Here is a 23,926-nt window from a genome sequence, read left to right as displayed (position 1 = left end):
ATTAACGGCTCATTGTGAATGCAAATAAATTTAATTCCAAGATATTGCATCATGTCAAGCAGTTGAGGATCAACTCCAGTGGGATGAGCCTTGGGCAAGAAATATTGAAGGCAAAGAACAGTGGCCATGTGGAATAAGTTGGAAAAGTTTCAAACATTTTATACTGGAAATGAAATAAAATAAGATTAAACTTGCTAGGCAATGATGCCACTAGATCGTTTATTTATTTATCGTGTCATGAGCAAACCAAACATTTGTATTGCATTTTTAACAAACAAACAAACAAACAAAACATAAAGTTTGCAAGCTTGGTAGTTGATTAAATGTCCTTTGACCAGTATCTGGCCACTTGGAGTGCCTCTGGTGTTGCCACAAGAAGGTCCTCCATTGTGCATGTGGCAGGGCTCAGGTTGCATTGCAGCAGATGGTCTGTAGTTTGCTCTACTCCACACTCGCATGTCGTGGATTCCACTTTGTAGTCCCATTTCTTAAGGTTGGCTCTGCATCTCGTGGTGCCAGAGTGCAGTCTGTTCAGCGCCTTCCAACTCACCCAGTTTTCTGTGTGCCCAGGGGGGAGTCTCTCATTTGGTATCAACCATTGATTGAGGTTCTGGGTTTGAGCCTGCCACGTTTGGACTCTATATTGCTGAGGTGTTCCAGCAAGTGTCTCTGTAGATCTTAGAAAACTATTTCTTGATTTAAGTCATTGACATGCTGGCTGATACCCAAACAGGGGATGAGCTGGAGATGTCACTGCCTTGGTCCTTTCACTATTGGTTGCTACTTCCCAGCGGATATCAGGTGGTGCAATACCGGCTAAACAGTGGAATTTCTCCAGTGGTGTAGGGTGCAGGCACCCTGTGATAATGCGGCATGTCTCATTAAGAGCCAGATCTACTGTTTTAGTGTGGTGAGATGTGTTCCACACTGGACATGCATACTCAGCAGCAGAGTAGCAAAGCTCAAGGGCAGATGTCTTCACTGTGTCTGGTTGTGATCCCCAGGTTGTGCCAGTCAGCTTTTGCATGATAGCCACTGAAACACATAGACAAGGAAAATAAAAAAGTAAATATGTATTAGTTATTCTGAAAGGTCATTCACCGTTCAGTTTCCTATGGAAAAATAATTTCTTTATAACAAGTACACACACACAGGATACTCTTTGCACAGAAAAATGAATAAAGTCTTCTGTCACCTTAAAAATAGAGCCGCAGTGGTGCAATAGGTTAAACTTTTGTGCTGACTGAACTGCTGACCTGAAGGTTGGCGGTTCGAATCCATGAGATGGGGTGAGCTCCTGTCAGCTCCAGTTTCCCATGCGGGGACATGTGAGAAGCATCCCACAGGATGGTAAAACATCTGGGCAACATCCTTGCAAACGGCCAATTCTCTCACACTAGATGGGACTTGCAGTTTCTCAAGTCACTCTTGACATGAAAAAACCCCTTTAAAATGGCTAAGATGATGGCATTATGTTTCACTGGTTTTGGTTGTGTTATGAGGCAGTTCTTCTCTCTGTTCCACTGGTTTCATGGGTACATTTGGTGGAAACTTGAAAGTTGTGTTTTAATATTATAATGGCCAATATTTTAATGTATTTTATAATCTTGTTGACTTCTTTAATGTTAATTGTTGGTATTACGATTCTTTGTTTGGTGGCATCTAATGATTGCCAATTGTAAGCCTCCCTGAGTCCCTCATTGGGAGCTGAGAAGGACGGGATAAAAATGCTTGAAATTAAATAAATAAATAAATAAATAAATAAATAAAGACTATTTTATTCTCAACAGGGCATTTCTTTTATAATCTGTTGTTCCAACTTGACATTATAAATGTGTCCTATTTGTTATCAGCTCATTATACCTGGCTCCTTATGTGTTAATTGCTTGTTCCTTTACAGATTTCTTCACTCTAGCTTTGTTTTCATCAATATAGTTTTTTTCCCCTGCTGTCTGAAATCCTTGTCCATCTATATCTTTTTTATTTCCTTTTTTAAGTTACTATTATTTAGTTCCATACATCAATGGTTGGATGAGTGTTGATGTCTGTATAGACAAACAACTAAATACAACTTATGTTGAGAGCAAAACAATGGCTTTTTGAGAAAGGTTGGAAGGACATGTACCTTTCTATCTTTCCACAGCAGGTGAAGTTTCTTTTGTTCCAGCATCCTCTTTAGAGCTCACAACTCAGGCATAAAAGGCCTTTCATAATGTGTTAGGTTGTCTGTTTTTTATTTTGGTTCGTTTTGTTTTGTTTTGTTTTGAGTGATTGTGCTTGTAATTCCTTATTCTATGGATAGTTTAATACTATTTTCAATTTTTTAAAAATGTGTTTTTTTAACTTTTGTATGTTTTAACTTTTGTAAGCCATTATGAATCATAGGATGCATTTACACCAGGCATGGACAAACTTCAGCCCTCCAGGTGTTTTGGATTGTAACTTCCAGCTGGTAGGCTGTTAGGAATTGTGGGAGTTGAAGTCCAAAACACCTGGAGAGCCGAAGTTTGCCCATACCTGAGTTACACTGTAGAATCAATGCAGTTTGACATTATTTTAACCCCATGGCTCATTGCTATGGAAACATGTAGTTTTTACATGCCAAAATAATACTAGAACCTCACCAAACTCCTGCTCCCAGGATTCCATAGCATTGAGACTCTAGACTGGGGAAAAGGTGGAAGAAATTGTTGTGTGTTGGTGTTATTGGAGTTCCATTTTTGTGCTGCAGTAAATCAACCCCTGGCAATGTCTCACTGGGCATAGCCTTGTTAGTCTGGATCAGTATGAAGAACTCTTGAGATTGTATTGTCGAAGGCTTTAATGGCTGGAATCACTGGGTTGTTGTAGGTTTTTTGGGTTGTATGGCCGTGTTCTAGAAGCATTATCTCCTAACGTTTCACCTGCATCTGTGGCAAGCATCCTCACAACATCTGAGGATGCTTGCCACAGATGCAGGCAAAACGTCAGGGGAGAATGCTTCTAGAACATGACCATACAACCCGAAAAACCTACAACTCTTGAGATTAACAGAGAAAGAAGTTGGCACCATCAACTCTTGTAGATTTAAATCTACAAGAGTTGATGAAGCACCTATGAAAGCTAATATTACCAATTTCTTTCTCTAAGGGCCCTTCCAGACAGGCCCTACTTCCCAGGATCAGATCCCAGGTGTTCTACTTTAAACTGGATTATATGAGTCTGCACTGCCAGATAAACTGGGATAAACCGAAAACCTGGGATCAGATCCTAGGATATAGGGCCTGTCTGGAAGGGTCCTAAGTCTTAAAGGTGCTCAAAGATCCCTTTAAGTACTCTGATAATGTAACTCGCTGTGCAGTCAGTTATGCAAAGAAGTTCTGCAAGTGTAACCTTTGGTTGGATTGACTGTGGCATCATGCAAATGTGCACAGCTATAGTTTCTGCTGCGTGATCATCTGCACATCAGTAAATGTAGGCCTACCCCATCACCACCACTCTCTTGTGGACTTGCAATCTCACTGCTCATCAATCCCCCCCCCCCCCCAGTATTTTCTCATTTTCTCTTTTTGGGGAGAGACCAAAAGGCACACTCTCTCGATCTGCCTTTCTCAGCAGATAAGCGAGCTGACATATATAGACTGTCTCAGTTTCAGTCAACTAGCAGAATATTTCAAAGGAAGGAGATATTTGGATCTATATCTCACAGAATACTATATCAAACATTCTGGTTGGGATTTTTTGGAGCAATTTTTCTGAGCTCTGATTCTGATACAATATTTTGAGATGGGTGTACATGGACTATTACCGCCTCTCTCATACCTTGAAAAAGTAGATTTCATCTGGGCTTCTGCATATATTTAGAAAACGATTGAATCATTTCTAGCTGTACTAGATAGACACTGCTTTATGATATTTTGCTCAGTAGAAGAGCACATGCTTTGCATGCAGAAGTTCCTAGGTTTTATTCATTGCGTTTCAAGATAGAAGGATCAAGGTAAAGGCAATGAAAATAGAGGCAGACAGCTGATTTTCCTATCATTTGCTCTCACTCTGTGTGAATGATATTGGTTGCTAGTTGAATACTTGTAACGTGGGAGCCAGCATAGCTTCTCTGAGTCAATTGAAGTGAACAGATAAATGTGGAATTTAGATCTGCTGATGGGAAAGGCAGTGTTGAAACTGGAGCTAATCACAGCATGAGGTAATCATCTCATGTATATGCTGCCTAAACATGGTGTTTCCTTACAATTGTGGTTCTTAAGAACTACAATTTACTGGCTTGCTGCAGCTTCCATGGAGATGGAGATCTCTTAATACAACATTTAAAGAAAGCTCCTCTCAGTTAGTTGAATATATATATAATAGTTTATTCAAGCACTACATAGGAAAATCAGAATAAAAATGTACTGAAGCAAGAGCAAAACCACAATTATTCATTAGAAAAACATTTCCAGGTATAAGCCTGTAACATTCTTCTACTCTTATCTATCACAAATGCTTCTAATTTCTTATTCGTGTTTTTGCACTCTTTGTGCTCTCTCATATATTGTTACCTATGCACAGGATAATGTAGTACAAAACCTAAGATGGATTTGTTTTGCATCAGGCAACCAAAGCAAAATTTTAATTATAGGTGCCAATGTGAAAATTACTTCCTTTGTTTATTTCTTGTCATTTACTCTGTGTGTATTTATTCATCTTTTTGGATAAGAAGACAACGGGTTTTTAAGAAGCATTTACCATTTACAATATTCCTAAAAACACTTAAATCACACCTTCGAAGAAAATCCATTAAGCACGGCTGGCGGGGATGAGAGACAGGGCCTTCTCAGTGGTGGCCCCTCGGCTGTGGAACACCCTTCCCACAGATATTAGATCGCCCCCCCTGCTGGCGTTCAGGAGAAGAGTGAAGACCTGGCTCTTTGAACAGGCGTTTAATTAAGCAGTGCAATTAATTGATTGATCTTGGAACTTGGAATAATGATGAGGAGATCGGATTATGACTTTACTGATGAGACGTGATGGATTAGTTATATGGATGTATTGATGTTATATTGATGTACTGATGTATTGTTATATTGATGTAGTTTGCCTTAGATACTATTTTAATTGCTAATGTTGTGCACTCTGTATATTGGTTTGGTTGTAAACCGCACTGAGTCGCCTACGGGCTGAGAGAGTGTGGTATACAAATAAAGTAAAATAAAATAATTAATTAATTAATAGCCCCAACTCTCCCACCCCGACTCCAGGATATTTTTCAGAGACTCTCGAGTTGCAATCGTATACACATTTAAGCTGGGAATATGTTCAATTGAACATTTTAGTTAATTTTTATAGGATTGCACTATTTCATGTGCTTATTTATCAGTCTTTAATTAGCAATATAAAATCATGAAATGTCCAATACTCGGGCATCTAAAGATGTTCTGCTCTCTTATATTGCCATCTTGTACTTACAGAGGAACCTGAAGGTTCAGTCATATTCTAATATGCTAACTATAATGAAATGCTTCAATAATTTCACTCTCAAAGGAAATTTTAGAAACATTCTTTCAGCTGTGAAAAAGTATGTGAAGAATTTTTGCAATTCAAGATTTAATCTGCACAAAGTTCACACACTGGCTTTTCCCACAGAAAGCAGCACTTTCTGCACAGGAACCTGTTTTTCTGTTCAGAAAATGATGTTTCCTGCACAGAAAATGCAGCTTTCTGTGCCAAAAATGTAAATAAATTGTGTGCAGAATGAATCCTGAACTGAAAAAATTCTCATCAGTCCAGCAGGGCTTCTCAGATGGGTTAACCTTACAGGAAAAGAGATTCCACCTGAACGTTAGGAAGAACTTCCTGACCCTACAAACTTTTCAGCAGTGGAATTCTCTGCCTCAGAGAGTGGTGAAAGCTCCTTCCTCGGAAACGTTTAATCAGAGACTAGATGGCCATCTGTCAGGGATACTTTGTACTCTTCCTGCATGGCAGGGGGGTTGGGCTAGATGTCCCATGTGGTCTCTTCCAACTCTATTATTCTATGAAATATATCTTCAACATTTTCCCAATTATTTGCAAATGTTTTCCTATGTGCTAATTATTTATAAAGGTTGTGTTTTTAAAGCAAATGCTACAATATTTAAATGTATATATTTTTATTAGAACCCACATGAAGTAATTGTAATTTTAAATGTTTAGTTTTGGTACTTAATACACACAGTTAGCTGTGATATTGTATTAATTCCAGATCATTGTTTACACTCATAAATATTTTCTAAACACCATATATTGTGAAACAGACATATGCTGGGAGAAAATTTTGCTCTTTAACCACCTACACAAAAGTATCAGTTAAATTACAAATACATATATACTCACAAGAGGAGTGCTGCTTTGATGCTATTGTTGATCTAAGATGTTGGAGCTGATTCAGAAAAAAATGGCAAGACAGTGATTCTTTCCAGTCTGACCTTCTATAAAAGCAAATTACATTTGCAGCTAAACTGCCCCTCAGCAACTAGGGATGGAATGGGTATTCAGCAGTTCAGAAGTTCAGAGAATCATAGAATCATAGAGTTGGAAGAGACCTCATGGGCCATCCAGTCCAACCCCCTGCCAAGAAGCAGGAAAATCACATTCAAAATACCCCTGACAGATGGCCATCCAGCCTCCAAAGAAGGAGCCTCCACCACACTCTGGGGCAGAGAGTTCCACGGCTGAACAGCTTTTGCAGTCAGGAAGTTCTTCCTAATGTTCAGGTGGAATCTCCTTTCTTGTAGTTTGAAGCCATTGTTCTAAGTCCTAGTCTCCAGAGCAGCAGAAAACAAGCTTGCTCCCTCCTTCCTATGACTTCCTATCAAATATTTATAAATGGCCATCATGTCTCCTCTCAGCCTTCTCTTCTGAAGGCTAAACATGCCCAGCAATTTAAGCTACCCAAATGTAGTCAAGATTTGGTGTTCCTGACCACTTGACAAAAACCAATGGGAAGAAAAGCAATGCTTCTTTGTTCCCAGTACAGAAAACAGCACATCTTTATTAACACTGCACAACCTTAAAATCCCAGTTGGACAGATGCTCCAAGGCAAAGTTGCACACCTGTGTTGACTACAACAGCACAATGTGTATAAGTGTCTGAAATGTCAGAATGGTTCAAAATAAAAATGGACACCTCATAGACTCTAAGCCCTAGTGCTGTACACCTTAACTGTGAAAAATATGATACCAGGACTTGGAACATTTCCCATAAGGCAGTCAACTCCCCCAGCTGTATTCATACAAGGTGCAGACCTTTCTGTAAGAATCTTGTTCAGGAAGAAAGCCAGCTGCTCCCTGGAGATTTCCTGCAATTGTGTGCTCCCACGTGAATGATCAGCCTCCAGAAACCGGTAGTGAATAGGCTTTTAAAATATGTATTTCATTTTGTAAGTTTTCACTTCTCATCAAGGCAGGTAAGGAAGCAACAAGATTACAAAACATCCAAAAAGGACCACAGTTTTGAATAGTGATTATGTTATAATAACAAGAGCTTAGAAATGTTACTGTTTTGGAATTTGCACTGGCAGAGGGATTCAGAGAGTTCAAACACTAGTGCTTCCAAACTCTAGTGTTGCACATGTAGAACATTTAACATTTCTGACTAATATGAAAATCTGCTTTGTGCCCATTATTAGCCATCTAATAATTGAAAACAAATTGACAAATTGAAACTGAATCCAGACAAGACAGAGGTACTCCTGGTCAGTCGCAAGGCCGAACAGGGTATAGGGTTACAGCCTGTGCTGGATGGGGTCGCACTCCCCTTGAAGGCGCAGGTTCGCAGCTTGGGTGTAATCCTGGATTCATCGCTGAGCCTGGAGCCCCAGGTCTCGGCGGTGACCAGGGGAGCATTTGCACAGCTTAGGCTCGTGCGCCAGCTGCACCCGTACCTTGGGAAGTCTGACTTGGCCACGGTAGTCCACACTCTGGTTACATCCCGTTTAGACTACTGCAACGCTCTCTATGTGGGGTTGCCCTTGAAGACGGCCCGGAAGCTCCAATTGGTCCAACGTGCGGCAGCCATGATACTAACAGGAGCGGGGCACAGGGAGCATACAAGCCCCCTGCTGTACCAGCTCCACTGGCTGCCGATCTGCTACCGGGCTCAATTGAAGGTGCTGGCATTGGCCTATAAAGCCCTAAACGGTTCCGGCCCAAGATACCTAACTGACCGCCTCTCGGCCTATGAGCCCACGAGGACTTTGAGATCTTCCGGGGAGGCCCTGCTATCGATCCCGCCTGCGTCACAGGCACGGCTGGTGGGGACGAGAGATAGGGCCTTCTCGGTAGTGGCTCCTCGGCTGTGGAACACCCTTCCCGTAGACATCAGGCTAGCCCCCTCCCTGTTGATATTCTGCAGGAAGCTAAAGACCTGGCTGTTTCAGAAGGCATTTGAATAGAAGTGAAATGACTGGTAACTTGACCATGGAATGGAACAACGGAAATGGTATTGGATTGTGAACTTGATGATGAGACGACTCGGAATGGCTTTGTAATAATGTTGATGTTTTTGATGAGATGTTTGCTAATGATGTACTGCGTATTATTTGTCACTATGTTTGTATTTTGCACCTGTTTTTCGATGTTGTACACCGCAATGAGTCGCCATTAGGCTGAGAATTGCGGTATATAAGCGTAGTAAATAAATAAATAAATAATAAATCTAAAACCAGACAATCATGGTTGATTGAACAGTATTCAAATAAGAGGAATTGTTACAATTTTTCACTCTGGATTTGTAACCCTTTTGTATGATTTTTCCTTCTTTACAGATTGTCTTCCGCAAGATCAGTGATGTCAAAAGAGAAGAGGAAGAGAGAATGAAAAGGAAGAACGAGGCCCCGTTAGTCCTGCCGCCAGACCATCCTGTCCGCCGACTTTTTCAAAGATTTAGGCAGCAAAAGGAAGCTCGCTTAGCTGCCGAGAGAGGCAGAGAGGAGCTAGATGTTGAGAAAGGCAATGCTCTGGGAGACAACCCTTCACGCACTGTGGTCAAAGCCAGCATTGTAACAGTCAGGGAAAGCCCTGCCACACCAATTGCCTATCAGTCAGCTTCAACATCTGGAGCCTCTGACCAGGCCAAATTGCAAGCCCCTGCCTCAGACTATGTAGTGGGGAAAGTGGCAGGGGATTATCCAAAGCGTAAGGGTTGGGCCAAATTCAAAGATGCCTGTGCAAAGGGAGAGGACTGGAACAAAGTGTCCAAAGCAGAGTCCATGGAAACGTTGCCGGAGAGAACAAAAGTGGTAGGGGAAGCCACTTTGAAGAAGACTGACTCTTGTGACAGTGGCATCACTAAAAGTGACCTGCGTTTGGACAATGTTGGGGAGACGAGGAGTCCTCAGGACCGTAGTCCTATCCTGGCAGAGGTCAGACACTCATTCTATCCTATTCCTGAACAGACGCTTCAAGCAACAATGCTGGAAGTGAAACATGAGTTGAAGGAGGACATCAAAGCTTTAAACACAAAAATGACCAATATAGAAAAACAGCTTGCTGAGATACTAAGGATATTAGCCTCTAGAAGAAGCTCCCAGACACCACAGGAGTTGTTTGAAATATCAAGACCCCAGTCTCCAGAGTCAGAAAAAGACATTTTTGGAGCAAGCTGAGGTGCTTCTTTAAAACAGGAGATCTGAATATCCCCACAAACACAATCTAACACCCACTAAACATTTAAAAAAACATTTACTGTTTTCTTGGTGAACACCATATTTGAGAGGCCAGCCCATTAATCTGGTCCCTCTTCTCTAAATGGTACAGTTACAAGAGTGGTGACCTCATGTCAAGATGGCAGCTGAATCAAGTCTTTTTGACAGCAAGGGTACAGTTTATAATGTTTTTTCTACTTCTTCGTTAGTGCATCTGTTTCCCTTTTAGAAAGCATTCATAGGAACCCATAATCAAAATCTTAGGTCCAGTTTTATACATAACTGATTTGTAGTGCTTCTTTGCATGTCCACTGCCCTGCACTGAAGAATGGATCTGACAGAAGGGCTCTCCACAGAGCAGTATACGCAAAGAGAAGAGCCATTGTGATATACTGGTTGGAGGGGTGGACTAAGTGGATGTAGGTTCAAATCCCTGCTGAGGATTCAGCATCAGGAAAGCTGTTCAGAGATTAGTAGTCATGGTGGCTATATGTTACGCCCAGTATCAAAATCAGAATTCCTCTGAATATCATTTGCAGGGGAACACAAGTAAAAGAGTAGAGATACACACATTCTGCTTTCCATATCCACCAGTTAGCCACTCTGAGGGTAGAATGCTTGATTACATAGGCCTTTGGATTAATCCATAAAGGGTATGCATATGACCCAATTTGCATGATTATTTTCCCCTTTTTGAGGGGACAGTTGTATGGACTGGCTGCGCATGTGTGTGTCTCATGCCAGGTACATCAGCAAAATGGAAGTTCCTAAACACTACCAAGATTAATAGAGTCCACAATATGAACTGGGTTTTTTTTTTTGGGAAGCTTTGTATTTTGAACATGTCTTTATATCATCATAATTGCTGGTGAATTGATTATAGTTTTTTTAGCAGTTTCTCCCCATTTTTGTGTCTGATAAATCTTTATAGATCAAGTAAAATATGTGGTGGTTTTACATCTTGGTGATAATGAGCCAATTCAGAAAGGCAGCGGGGGGGGGGGGGGTATGAAATTATTATAGAACCAGCATTTAATTTCACATAGAATTCACAATAAGGGGCATTGCCTACTGGTGGGTAGGGAACTCAGATCCTGTTGTTATTGTCTACTTGCAAATAAATGCAAAGCTATTAGGCAAGTATCCTGGTTAGTACAAATCTTGGAGCTATGAAAGCAAAGACATTCCTCATGTATCTGCATTTGTGATAAGAAAAAAACAGCCACTTCACAACTAAACATTGATAGTGTTTTATGTTTTGCCATTTTAGACTATTTGCTTTGGCTTTGAATTTCCTTTAATCGGTATGAACACCAAAGGACGTTGAAATAATGTATGTATAAATCAATACCAATGGTGCATTATGGCATGCAGATCAGTCCAATGTATTTTCTCATTGGAATGGTCTCCAGTACCTCATGAAGATATCGTGTGGAATTTAGTCCTTATCTTGTATTCTTAGAAGTGACATTTTCTCCCTTGTCTTGTGAAACCTAACTAGGGCATGATAGCAAGTAAAAGACAAGTGTGTATGCATTATAAAAAGTTCAATTGCACTAAGGAATATTAAAGCAAGAAGAGGACAAATTCTCCATGACAAAGAAGGACTGTGTTGTTAGTGATGTATGATTCTGCAGGAAACCCCATAGCTATCTTGGAGCCTAGCACTACTTTTATCATTAGACTATGCATATATTGGTATAAATCAATTGACTGGTTGCACATAATCTCTCTTGAACTAAGTACCACAAAATGGCAGTGCATCACATCCATGATCTAAGATCACAGTTCTCCCACTTTGTCTTCCAGATGTTCTGGAGGTCAACTCTCAGAAATCCCAGTCAATATGGCCACTACTTAGGAATACTGGGAACTAAAGTCCCAAACATCTAGAAGATCAAGATGAAAACCACTGAATTAAGATGTGTGGAATGCTTTGAAATTTTTTACTGTGATTATTTTAAGAGCAGTACTACTGCTCAGTTGATATACAGCTACAGTATTGAGATTGTGTGTGCAAACGTGCATTTATCTTACATTGGTTGCATGAAGGACATCCTTAACAATATGGCTGTGGTCAACCTTTGAAAATATACACTGTATCCATCATTTGATAGCACACATGAAACATAAATCCTCTATTTGGGTTCCTATAAGGAATCCATTTGTCATTAATAATCTTAAACTGCTCTTGTCAGTTTGGACAGAAAGACATAACACTATACACATGAATGTCATTTTTTTTACAAGATAGTTGGTGTGCTCAATGGTTGTTGTTGTCTCCGAAACTTCCTGACCACCATACTTTACATTATCATTTAAAACTACCACAATTAAATAGCACTATTGTATGTTTGAACATTAGTTAAAGGGTCAGATTTTTAAAGCAAGTGCATCCACTCTATCTACTTATAATACTTTGATGCCACTTTAGTTGCCAGACTTTTACCATATGGCACCCTAGCTATTGGAGTTTAGTGAGATACTTCCCATTCTCCTTAGACATACATGAGAGCTTTCTAGTGAGAAATTCTTAAGTACCTCTCTGCATTAGAGGTTTCAGGATTTCGAAGGATCAAGTCATAACAACAAAAGTGGCATCATACTGCTATAATTAGGCGGTGTGGATAATCTACTAGATATACCTAGATCAACACAGACATAATGCTAACTTCCAGCAAGGCATGCATTGAAAACTAGAAGCCAACTTTGAAAATGTGTGCCTTTATAGTACTACCTCCCTTACCCCATTCCTTTCATTGCCTATATTAGCATTCTACATTATTTCTGATAGAAAGTCAACATTGATTATGTTAGCCATCTCCCCTAGTAGTTTGCAAACCTGTTGCAAATCCTGTTTTTCATTCTGCATTGCAGTGGCAAGCCTAATAAGCATTTACTATACATAGTACTAGTGAGAACATGAACCACAAAAATTGAGAGATTTGCATCAGAATGGGAAGGATGTAACCAGAAAGCAGGGGTGTTTATTTTTTATATTTTTGGCAATGCAAATGTCCTTTACAAATTGTCTGATAGATTTAGAGGCCTGCGTGCTTAGCTCCCCACAAACATCATCCTCTCTTTTCTCAAAGTTGGTTCTCCTTTCACTAGTCACCCCTTAGAAATGCAGCAGTGTTACAAACGTCCTCAGATTCAGCTTCTGTAGAATAATGGGAAGAAGATGCCCTGCTGAGTGTAAACGATCCCTGTACCAGAGTCTTTGCAGCCATGGTCTTTGCAGAAGATTTTGATTGCTGTAAAAAAAACACAGAGATTCAGGGAGAGGTTTTGCTCTCATCTTTCTAATTATTAGGGACAAAAATAGAAAGTGATTCCAGTAATATACAGCACATAAAGCCCAGCAGTTAGTAATTCCACTGCAGTCGTGCGAGGAAGCTTTGGAGGATGTTAGTTCCTTAAGATTAATTTCTTCTATACAAAACAATCATGAACTCTTGCATAGAAACCAGGACCAGTTTGCTTAATTTATTTTTCATGACATTTATCACTGCAACTGAGTTGTTCGTTCTAGGGTTTCAGTGCTTGGTTGAATAATCAGGTTGGATTGATTTTTATAAAATAACACTTTAAAATAATTGGGAAGCAGAGTGACAGTATCTATGTCTGCATTTTGAGTAGCTTGGATCAAGGAGTGTAGATTTCTGCTCACATAATGGAGACTTGTCTTCTTCCAGTTTCATGCTCATATGTTTCTCTGGGAAGTCTCTTTGAAAATCAGGAGACTTTGAATGGAAAGCTATAGTTGAAATAAATAATCAAATGATACCCCTACGCCATTTGCATGGAAGTACCTTATGGTGGAAGCACTTTTGTTTCTGGCCATTGCCTTGCTTTTGATTGCAGCTATTTCCAAAACAAACATGGATGGGAAGTCCAAGCTTAGGAGAAGAACTGTCATTTTCTTTTTGTAGGAATTCTCCTTCCTACAATGGACTGATGGATATCAATTGAAAACAAAGAATATACGAGTAGTCTCTTTTCCCTTCAAAATTAATGTTTATCCACATGAAAAATGATGCTCATTTAATGTATTGATCAGTTAATCAGTGAAAAGCCATATATTTAATTCAGGACATTTTAAACTTGGTGACAGACCTTGTAAGTACTTGTGGTACTGTGTACAAAAGTTGGGAAGTGTAAGTTGAAAAGCTTTAGCTGCAGAACCTTTTTTCCAATTGCTTTTTTCTAGATATATATATATACATGTAGTCCCCAAGTTACAAACATCTGACTTTCAAAGACTCATAGTTAAGAATGAGGGTGAGACAACAGGAAGTAAGAGAAATCTACCCCTAGGAAGGGAGATTCACTCCTGAAAGAGTTATCATGGGGAAAAGGTATCTCAACTGAAGCTTTACCACCAATCCTTGTTTCCACAACAAGCTAATTTTTTCAAAATCTAATTATCACAGGGACAGAAAGTGAGGTGAAATCTTCTGAACAGAGACACAGACAGCAAAACAAACACCACAGGTGTGTTAAGCCTTCCTTGTGCTATCCAAAACTGTGTGTGTGTGTGTGTGTGTGTGTGAGAGTGTGTACACACACACACACACGGCTGGAGTTACACTTTAAAATGTACCTGTTCCAACTTACAGACAAATTCAACTTGAGAACAAACCTACAGAACCTGTTTTGTTTGTAACTTGGGAACTGTCTGTATGCATAGTGTGTGTGTGTATTTGTGCAGATATAGTAGGGCCTTCACTTTCACAGACTTAGGGCCTCTGGATCCCCATGAAAGTGGGAAAACTGAATTTTACAAACTTTTAATTTTACCTGAGAGAATATCTCTGAGGAATTTCCAAGTTCTTCAGCATGATTCTGTGGTCAACTTCAGGTGGGAGTTGACCATAATCATTTTGGTGGACATACAAATGCTTAGAGAAGTAATCTCTCTAGAAATCTTTAAGCTCTCCAGCATAATTTTGTGGTTAATTTCCAATAGAAGGAAGACTTAGAGAGATCTAGAGATTCGTAGAAATAATCAATCAAATCAAATCACCAAATAATAAAATCTGCAAATGTAGAGAGCCAGTTGCGCATATGATATAAGAATAAAGTAGCCAAGTAACTGCAGAAGATACACATACACACACCTTGTGATGCTTTTAGGAGTTACTGTGCTCACACTAGAATTGCATATGATTCTAAATTATAGTATTTTAGTGATATATAAACCCTGGTCTGCTGCAGTAGGAAAAACGCATTGCGAGTGTTAAAGGACCCTAATGCAGAAGCCAGCAGCCCTAACTTGGTCTGATTTGTGGATCTACGAAGAGGTCCACTTCCAAGCTTAAATCTGAAATACAGGAAGGTTTGAATAACTAGACCACACATGCTAATGTAGATTAATACAACCAAATGCAGTTCACCATCCAAATGTTTTGGCATAATCAGAGATATAATAGACCTAGTTTTGCCCCTGAGTTAATTTTTGAAGATACTCTAATCTTGTCAGGAACAGATTGGATTTACACAGCTGAACAGTTAAGGAATTTAATAAGGTAATAAAATGTCAACATTCGAACTCCTGCCAGGACTAACAAGTCAAATTTGTAGGAAAAGTTGGAGGCTTGACTCAACTGTAGTTCTTGCTTACTTTTTGCCTTCCTTCTGTATCCTTTCTTGCCTTGTCTTCCATATACCTGTGGCAGGTTTTCTTCAACTTCTAGCACCAACTTCTAAACATGCAATGTGTTCAGCCTCCAAGCTCCTCTAGCACCTTTTCCAAATGGCTAACTTCAAGGAAGCTACTGGATCTGGTAAATAAATAAAGTATGGTTCCCTCCCATAAGCTATACAATAAAGAACCCAACCCCTTCTAACTAAGGGAGGATTAATTAGATAAAATAATAAAATCTCAGAGGGGGGATGGCAAACTTCATAGGAGTGCAAGAGTGCAGGATAAAGCTCTTAGTAAGGCATAACTGGTGATTATATTCTGCTTTGCAGTAAGGTTACCAGCTCTACAGACTTGCATTAATATATATCAGGATTAAATAAACAGGAAGAAAAGGGCTTGGAATCTCACATGTCTTTCTAAATGTGATCAGGTGAAACTACTCCTAAAATTGATGCTCTGTATTAGACGCGTGCAACTGTGGGATGCTAGGGAGCCCCATTAGCACTCCAGGACACTTTGGATGGCTGCTAACAGCATCCTTCTAGAAATAAAATTACTCCTAAATGCTGGAAGCCACTTCCACTCTTTGGCCTAAAAAAGCCCAGGGGAAAACAAACATGGCAAAAATGTGCCCACATGCTAAAGAACATTTGGGGGCAACAAATGTTGACCTTGGGGGCCACAAAATGGCACAGGGGAGCTGCATGTAGCTCATGGGTACAGTGTACCAACCCCCACTGTATATAGAGATAATCAGGGAGAGCGAAATAGTTTTTTTTAAATCATGGTATTAAATAGTGCTAAAGAAACCAGACTCTGTTCTGCTGCTTCATCCCATCCCCATGTGTGGTCTCAGGTGCTAAGGGGAGTTGTGGCAGAGACCCAGCTTCAGACTGTGGTATCAGAGATTACTCAGGGGATGGGGTAAGAATGTCAGTCAACTGCTTCCCAATGGACAGGAAATAGCCCCTTGTTGTTTGGAAGCATTGCGACATACTAAGAGACACTGCTTAGTTACATAACTAAGCTGATTATATATCTAAATAGATAATAAAGAATTGTGGCCAACATGCATTAGGCATTATCTACCTCCCTGACCTTAGAAATGACATATTGTTAAAGTAACATTGCTTGTTACTTTAAGTGTACTGCATTTTTTATTCTCTCCCCAAAGACCAGAATTCTCTGTCACATTCTATGTTATATAACTTTACACATACTTAGCTGTGAAGGAAGCCCTGTTAGTCAATTCCAAAGGACACTGATAAAAGTGGACTCTACTAGTGTGTATTGGGACGTCCTACCTGGTGCTGTAATGCATAGCAAAACGAATGCACATCAAGACCAATATGCATCCATCCCAATGTACATCATGTCCAGTTGTGCAATGATTTTAATGTGTGTTGGCCTAATCTCCCCTATGTAGTCATTTAATTCTTTTGGGGAAACTGCAAGTCGCTTCTGATGTGAGAGAATTGGCCATCTGCAAAGATGTTGCCCAGGGGATGCTGTGATGTTTTGATGTTTTACCATCCTTGTGTGAGACTTCTGTCATGTCCCCGCATGGGGAGCTGGAGCTGACAGAGGGAGCTCATCCATTCTCTCCCCAGATTTAAATCTATGACCTGTTGGTCTTCAGTCCTGCCAGCACAAGGGTTTAACCCATTGTGCCACTGGGGGCTCCTAGAGTCATTTAATAATAGCCACTTACTTCATACAGGCATTACATAACGCCCCCATTTTAATTTCACTAGATGTACATACTAATAGGATCCCAGGCAATATAGACTTTATATTCTAATATAATGTAATAAATGACCCAAAATAGTCCCTCAAAGAGCTTCTTAGAAATAATAAATACAAATTACACTTAAAAGTATAACAAACAAAGTTTATGCCATCAGATCATTTCACAAAAGGAATCCCATTAATGACATTCTTATGCATTACATTAAACTCATGTATTATGCAAGGTATTCATTCCAGACCTTTCATAAATTGTAATCCATTATTTTTTTAACAAAAAGTAGGAATGTCTTCAGCTTCTGGTCAAAGCATACTATAGAACTGTGCAACAGGAACTAGCTATAAATATTCTCTGTAGGCTTCAGTGAGATTCTATAGTCAACTTCTGGAATCACATAGAAGAATTTGGCTTGAAGTTACAAGTTACACATCCCTGTCTAACTCTCATTGAACAACTTCTTACCTATTCTTTAGTTGGCCTTCTGAAACATTGTATGCTTCCACTGATTGGATCAATAAAATTAATTTGAATTAATTCAGTTCAGAGAATCAAAGATGAAGCTTGTTGCACAGGATGCCAAGAGTTTCACACAAATGAAGTTATTGTCAGAGAGACATTGTTGTGGATTAACGCAAATACACAGAAGAGCAGAAGCAAGAGAAAAACCTCAGGAAGACATATACCATTAGAAATGAAAAAAGGAGTCTGTTCTAGAATTAGTTGTATTTATGGTTCAGTGAGACTTAAGTTAGTAATTACTTTTAGGATTTTTATTCTAAATATAACTGGATCTGTATTTATACTAATTCATACAGTTGGGTTTTCCTGGCTATGTATCTCCTAGTCTTTAAAATTGTAAAAGAAGGTTAAGCTTAAGCGGCTGAGGGGGAAAGGAAAGGGCCTGAGGCTGTTAGGAATTGTGGGAGTTGAAGTCTAGAATACCTGGAGGGCCAAAGTTTGCCCATGCCCGCTCTAACTGTACTAAACTATGGTGTAGAAGAAAGCATGATTCTAATTTCAGGTAGAGGCAACTTGCATGAATGGAACCAGTGGCATCTAATGGCTTGAAGGTTAATGGGTTAATGAACTCAGTCTGGATTTTACTCTAATACTTATAGCAGGCATGGACAAACTTTTTTGCCTTGGGCCCACATTGTGGACCTGACTGAGAGGGTTGAGCCGAGAGGGAGGGTGGCCGGGCATGTGCTGGGTGAAACGAGCCTGAGAGGGAGAGGGCCTGTGAGAGGTTAGGACTGGGAGGGGGCAGGACAGTTCCTGGGTCATCCTCAGGTTGTTTTTCTGGCATAAGGATGGGGCTACTCACTCCATCTTTATGCCGGGAGGAAAATGAAACATGTAGCAACTGCCCCGATCCTCCTCCCCAGATCTTCAGGCTGTCCTCTTGGTATTATGCTGGGAGGAGGGCAAGACAGGCAACTGCCGAGAACACTCTGGAGGGTTCTCAACTGTTGCATTGTCCTTATGCCAGGAGGAGGGCGAAACATGTGGTGGATGAGAGTGCTCCAGAGGGCTCTCAGCTGCTGTGTGCCTTCCTCCCCCAACCTTTCTGAATAAGGATGTGGCGGGCCACCATGACCTTATGCTAGAGGACAGGAAGAATGAGGAGGGCCTTAGGTAAGCACCCAGAGGTCGACATCTGGGCCCCGGGCCTTAGTTTATCCATGCCTACCTTATATAGTGTTTGTCCAATGCACCAAATTTGGTGATAAGGTTCAGGACTTTGGATAGCTCCATTAAAGTTTTGAGTAAAATTGAGAACCTTGGTGGTATTGTAACCACCAGTCACTACTGAATGGATCCCTTTGATCCAATGTGATGTGTACCAAAGAAATGGTCATCAAAACAAGACAGTTGTAAATTCCAAGTAATACTGGACACAATGTGATGATATGTGATACAAATCTGTGATGCAGTCTTAGTAGTAGAATGCTCAGGAATGGATCTTCACTGTGATGAAAGGATTTTGAAATTAATGTGGAAGTTTTAAGATAAAAGAACTTTATTTGTTTTTAAAACGCAGGCCTTATTGAAAAGCGAGTCTCTAAAATGATGTAATTTTTGAAGTATTATTTTGAAAAGCCCTTTGTGTCTGTGGAATATGTGTATTTCTGTCTGAGATTACATGTACTATATTAAAAACACCCTTCTTGCTTTAAATTTCATTTACAGCGCTATCCCGATTTTCCAGAGAACATCCAGCTTCGAAGGTGATGTTCTACTTCTACAGTACTTCACTGTAATGAATTGAAAGAGCTATTTACTGTAAACATCTCTGTGATTTTTGTTTCCTTGTTTTGACTCAGTGTAGCGTTTAGTGTGGAACCACTGAAAAAATTATTTTAATCTTTTTTGTGTCTGTGGTTGTGCAGATACACAACACTCATGTGTGCACTGGTTTGAACTATAGTTAATGTTACTAAACTAGTAACAGCATATATCTCACTTTATGATCATGGTAATAAGAAGAAGTCTTCCCTGGTGGACTATCGGTCCAGTATAAAGGACATGTTTCCCAATGGGTTGTGATATTATTTCAGTTGTAAAGTTTCATAAGATTGAAGCTGTGCTGCCAAGGTATGACCAAAGAAATATCAGTAGAACCAGAATTCTTGTGCAGATGTGACAGATTAGAATATATTTTTGTTGCATTGGGGGTCACTGGTTGCTTCCATGTCAGCAATGTGGGCCTTGTATTCTACATTTTAGTCCTAATGTTACAATTGCAAGCTCAAATTTATCTTCAAAATAGCATCTTGAATATCTCCTTGAAGATTGAGCCTAATTCCTGGGGCAAATTTATCACCCACTGGTTTGGAAACCATCAACTTCTACTATTCAGTGTAAATAATGTAGTAGTCACATTTGACCATCAGTAAAGTTTATGTCTACAGAGATTGAATGTCAGTATATGATAGCAAATGAATGGTATGAATCCACACACCATCTTGATTAGTATGATCACATTACTCACCCAGTTGCTTGTAGATAAGTAGGTTTTGAAGGAAGAGCTGATGCGAACTATATCTTTGTTTACCTCATGATTGGAATCCCATATCAGAAGGATGAATTTATTATTTGGGGTTCTTCTACCCCGCCCTTCTCACCCCGAAGGGGACTCAGGGCGGCTTCTATTAACTCAAAGGGACAGTCTGGTCCATCCAAGACCAGTTGTTGATGTACATGCCTGCTTACATGTAACATTGGGCCACTGATTTTAAATATTGAAAAAGCTCACTTCACATGGTTGCTATAGCTAAAAGTTATGATCATCCAAGCCTGTTGCCACAAAACATTTTTTGCTAGGTTTGTAATAGGAACTGTAAGGATTAAGCTTTATAAAGACATAAAGCTGTGCCACAGTGCCAGAGATTTATGTGGGCAATGATATTGAGAACCAAAAGGCTGTGTTGGCAAATTGGACAATTCTTGTACAAACCTTCCCCATCACACCATTATCCTTACAGCAGGTTTTCTAACAGCTTCTTTACTTTCCAACTTGTTTCAGACTACTGAAATGTATTGCAACTGTATTTTTGCGCAGCGATATCACACTGGAGCAATCCTATATTACTGGCGACAAGAGTCAATGCACTGAATCAATGGGATGTACTTACCATTGAACAATTGATTCAGTGAGTATTCTCACATTGGGATTCCAGCCAGTGAATGAAAAGTTGTAAAGACCTGGACGAACTAGTAGACCCATGGCTCTTATTCCCCACAGGAGCACTTAAATGGAACCAAAACAACATTCAATTAAACAAGAGTCCATCTGTTTGGAAGCAAGTCCAATGGCTGTAAGATAGAATACTCCTTACTCCTGGAGTCTTTTCACAATACACAGTAGTAGCACTATGATTCCACAACTATAATTAAACAACCATGGTTCTACTGTATGAACTCTCCAGACTACACACCCATGGCAGTTAAAGTGAAATCATAGCACTATAACTGTGCAGTGTGAAAACGGTCCTGGTTGTGGCCAATCTCATAAAGTAACTGTACTGTAAGGTTTGAAACCTGATCAGCATTTACAAGTCTTTGTCACTGTTGAGGATTACTGTAGGAGATTTGATGTCTGAGTCTTTTTCCTGCTTTGTGTTTGAATATATGTCCATTATCTGTGTAGTGGAGAGGCATTTTTTCATGGAAATAATAGAGTTTCATGTGCATTATAGACCAATGGATGCAAGAACCACTTAAGTCCTTAGTAACTTCAAGAATGGTATGGCCTTTGTCTCGGAAGTCTTTGTGCTGCATAATGATGGGGCATTTTATTTATTTAATGGGATGTCTGATTCCCATGCTTCATGCCTATGTCCTGGTAGCCTAAACTGCCGGGGCAGTCTGTGGTTATGTGGGTAATGTCCACTGCATTTCTATAGTGCAGTGACTGGTCTAGAAATAAGTAGAATATTTATCCTCTGGGGCAGTGTTCTCTCTCACATTCATAGGTCACCTCAAGGTGCTTATTATGCCGGCCTTTCTGCAAAGCTGTTTGGGCACTGTTGTTTTTGGATACCCTTCAGTGGCATGTTTCCCCATCTTGGCATAAATGCACTGTGGCTGTTGGCTTCTTGGCAAATCCTCCATGGATGCCAAGTGAAGGAAGGCAGCCTTCAGGGGCCACAGAGGCAATAGCCAATCATTGGCACTTCAAAGTAGTAATAAGCATTTCAAAGCAACTGAGCCTCACTGGGACGCTTCCAAGAATTCCAGTTATATAAGAAACACTGTCATTAGTACAGTATCTTTGATCTGATTTGTCTCCCCCCCACAAGCCAAACTGTTGCGGCAAGGATTGATTCCTGCTCAGTCAAAACAAAGCTTCTTGCAATAAGATATTTTAACATTGAGCCTTAAGACCCCTCCTGTAAGTCATAAAAATAGAAACTGTGATGCTGTCATGGACTCCCTTTCTAATGTTCTGTATTGTTTTGTGCACACCACAGTTGTTGCCTCAAGATATAACGCACTTTGATTAGATTTCTTAACTAATAGAAATCACGCATTGGTATTTAAATTTATTCCTCCACGTATGGCCTTCTCACTAGTTTTGCTGTAGCCTTTCCCTCCTCACCAGCTGAGGACCCTCTATCATCATATAGACACTTTTGTATATTAGGGAGTTGAAACCTCCTGTTTTGTGTATCAAGCAAAACTCTCTTCCCGCACTCTATTTTTCTTAATCCATGACCAAGGTGGTGTCTCTTCCTGATGCTGTAACATGTTTCCCTGACACCTGAATGTTGTATAAACTTATTTGATGTAAGAAATCCCACAACGTTACCATAACTGGATCCAAAATACCCAGTGTTGGAGGGGTGGTTTTTTCATTTTAAGGAATGCATTTTCAAAGGGGGAATATTTTCCCCTTGTTGGTCTCAGAGTACTAATTTTTGAAAGGAATCTTCATTTGAACAAGAGAAAGTTTCAATAATCTTGTATCAGGATGAACTGCTATATGAAGTAATATGACTTTTCATAATGAATGTGTTATATTATTGTACCTTCATACACGCTATATTTTTCCATCGGCTGGAAACACATTGAAACCTTCAGCCGCCACTGCATGGACACTTTATGGATAAATGGTAATGCAGTTGTTTGGGCACTTTACTCCACCTGTTTTCATCCTTTCCAGAATTCACAGAATATTATCTCCTTTGATTATTTCTTTGCATTTGTCACTTTGTCTTATCAAGCATGAATAAAACAAAATGAATTAAGTAGATACTATTTTTGTGGTCAGCTAAGAAGCTGCCAGTAGAGAGAGCGAGAGCGTATTATCTCCTGTTTTGGAATGTTCCAATAAAGTTACACTCACTGACATTAATAAATATTCCCTTACTGACATTTTTAAACAAGCACAAATAATATTTGTAAAGACAAAATTTAATTTTATTTATTATAGTAATAAACTATTTTATACATTATGCCTCTGCAGTGTGTGTTTTCCTGTTTGGGCAAATGTCTGTGATTTCATGTTTCTTTTCAAATGGTTGCCTGAGTTATATCTGAAAATAACAGGGTTACTCACCATCTTTAGTTTTTCCTTTCTACTTTAAAGGGGTATTTCTAATTGGCATCTATAATTTCTAAGTAGCAAAGGCTCTGGATTTCAATATTATGGAATACAGCCCTTTATCCACAGACTTGATACCCATACTTTCACTTACTCACTCTCTGAAAATATTCCCTCCCAGAAGTGTTTGTCTTCCAGGTCTTCCAGAGTGATTCTAAATCATGCTCAAAATATAGCATGTCATTCACAGTTTCACATATCCATGAGAAATCGTGAAATATATCCCCTGCAGATGGGAGCAAAAAGCATACTGTACAGAAAATAGCTACCCTAACAAAACATTTATTGATTTATCGTATTGTTGAAGGCTTTCATGGTTGGAATCACTCAGTTGTGAGTTTTCCAGGCTGTATGGTCATGTTCCAGAAGCATTCTCTCCTGACGTTTCACCTGCATCCATGGCAGACAACCTGCCATAGAACACAGAAATGCTGGACCACTCTAACAACTACCATGTCAGACTACACAGAGAAGCCATTGAAATACACAAGCATGTGGACAATTCCAACAGAAAGGAAGAAACCATGAAAATGAACAAAATCTGGTACCAGTAATACAAAAAACCCCTCTAAAATCATAACAATAAATAAAAAAACAACAATCAAAACCAGAGGAATTCCAGACAAGGGCCAGCTAATCACCTCCCAACAAAGGATTCCCCCAGGCAGCAAGAAGCTATGCCTTGAAACTGCTAGGCCATTAAATGCTAATCAAGGTGGCCAATTTAAACATTCACACCTACCTCAAACAGACAAGTTCTTTTT

The 23,926-nt window shown here is 39.7% G+C and overlaps 1 protein-coding gene across 2 annotated transcripts in view; it reads left to right on the top strand.

Annotated features, from left to right (window-relative positions):
- KCNH1 (potassium voltage-gated channel subfamily H member 1) overlaps positions 1-22,964 on the top strand; it is a 309,132-nt gene extending 286,168 nt beyond the window's left edge. The window contains exons 11-12 of one of the 2 annotated variants that reach the window (XR_009629959.2): positions 8,781-9,832; positions 19,247-22,964. Coding sequence is in view for 1 of the 2 variants with exons in the window: in XM_060754331.2 (XP_060610314.1) it covers positions 8,781-9,620 (840 nt within the window). In the remaining variant the exon portion in view is untranslated. Of the gene's footprint in view, positions 1-8,780; positions 11,264-19,246 lie in introns of those variants that run through there. The other variant, XM_060754331.2, reaches the window with a different exon arrangement.
- The last annotated feature ends 962 nt before the right edge of the window (positions 22,965-23,926 follow it).

The sequence above is a fragment of the Anolis sagrei genome, chromosome 1, assembly GCF_037176765.1.
Source record: "Anolis sagrei isolate rAnoSag1 chromosome 1, rAnoSag1.mat, whole genome shotgun sequence".
Classification (NCBI taxonomy): Eukaryota; Metazoa; Chordata; class Lepidosauria; order Squamata; family Dactyloidae; genus Anolis; species Anolis sagrei.
The sequence above is the reverse complement of the archived record's forward strand: the minus strand, read 5'-3'. Positions and strand labels throughout refer to the sequence as shown.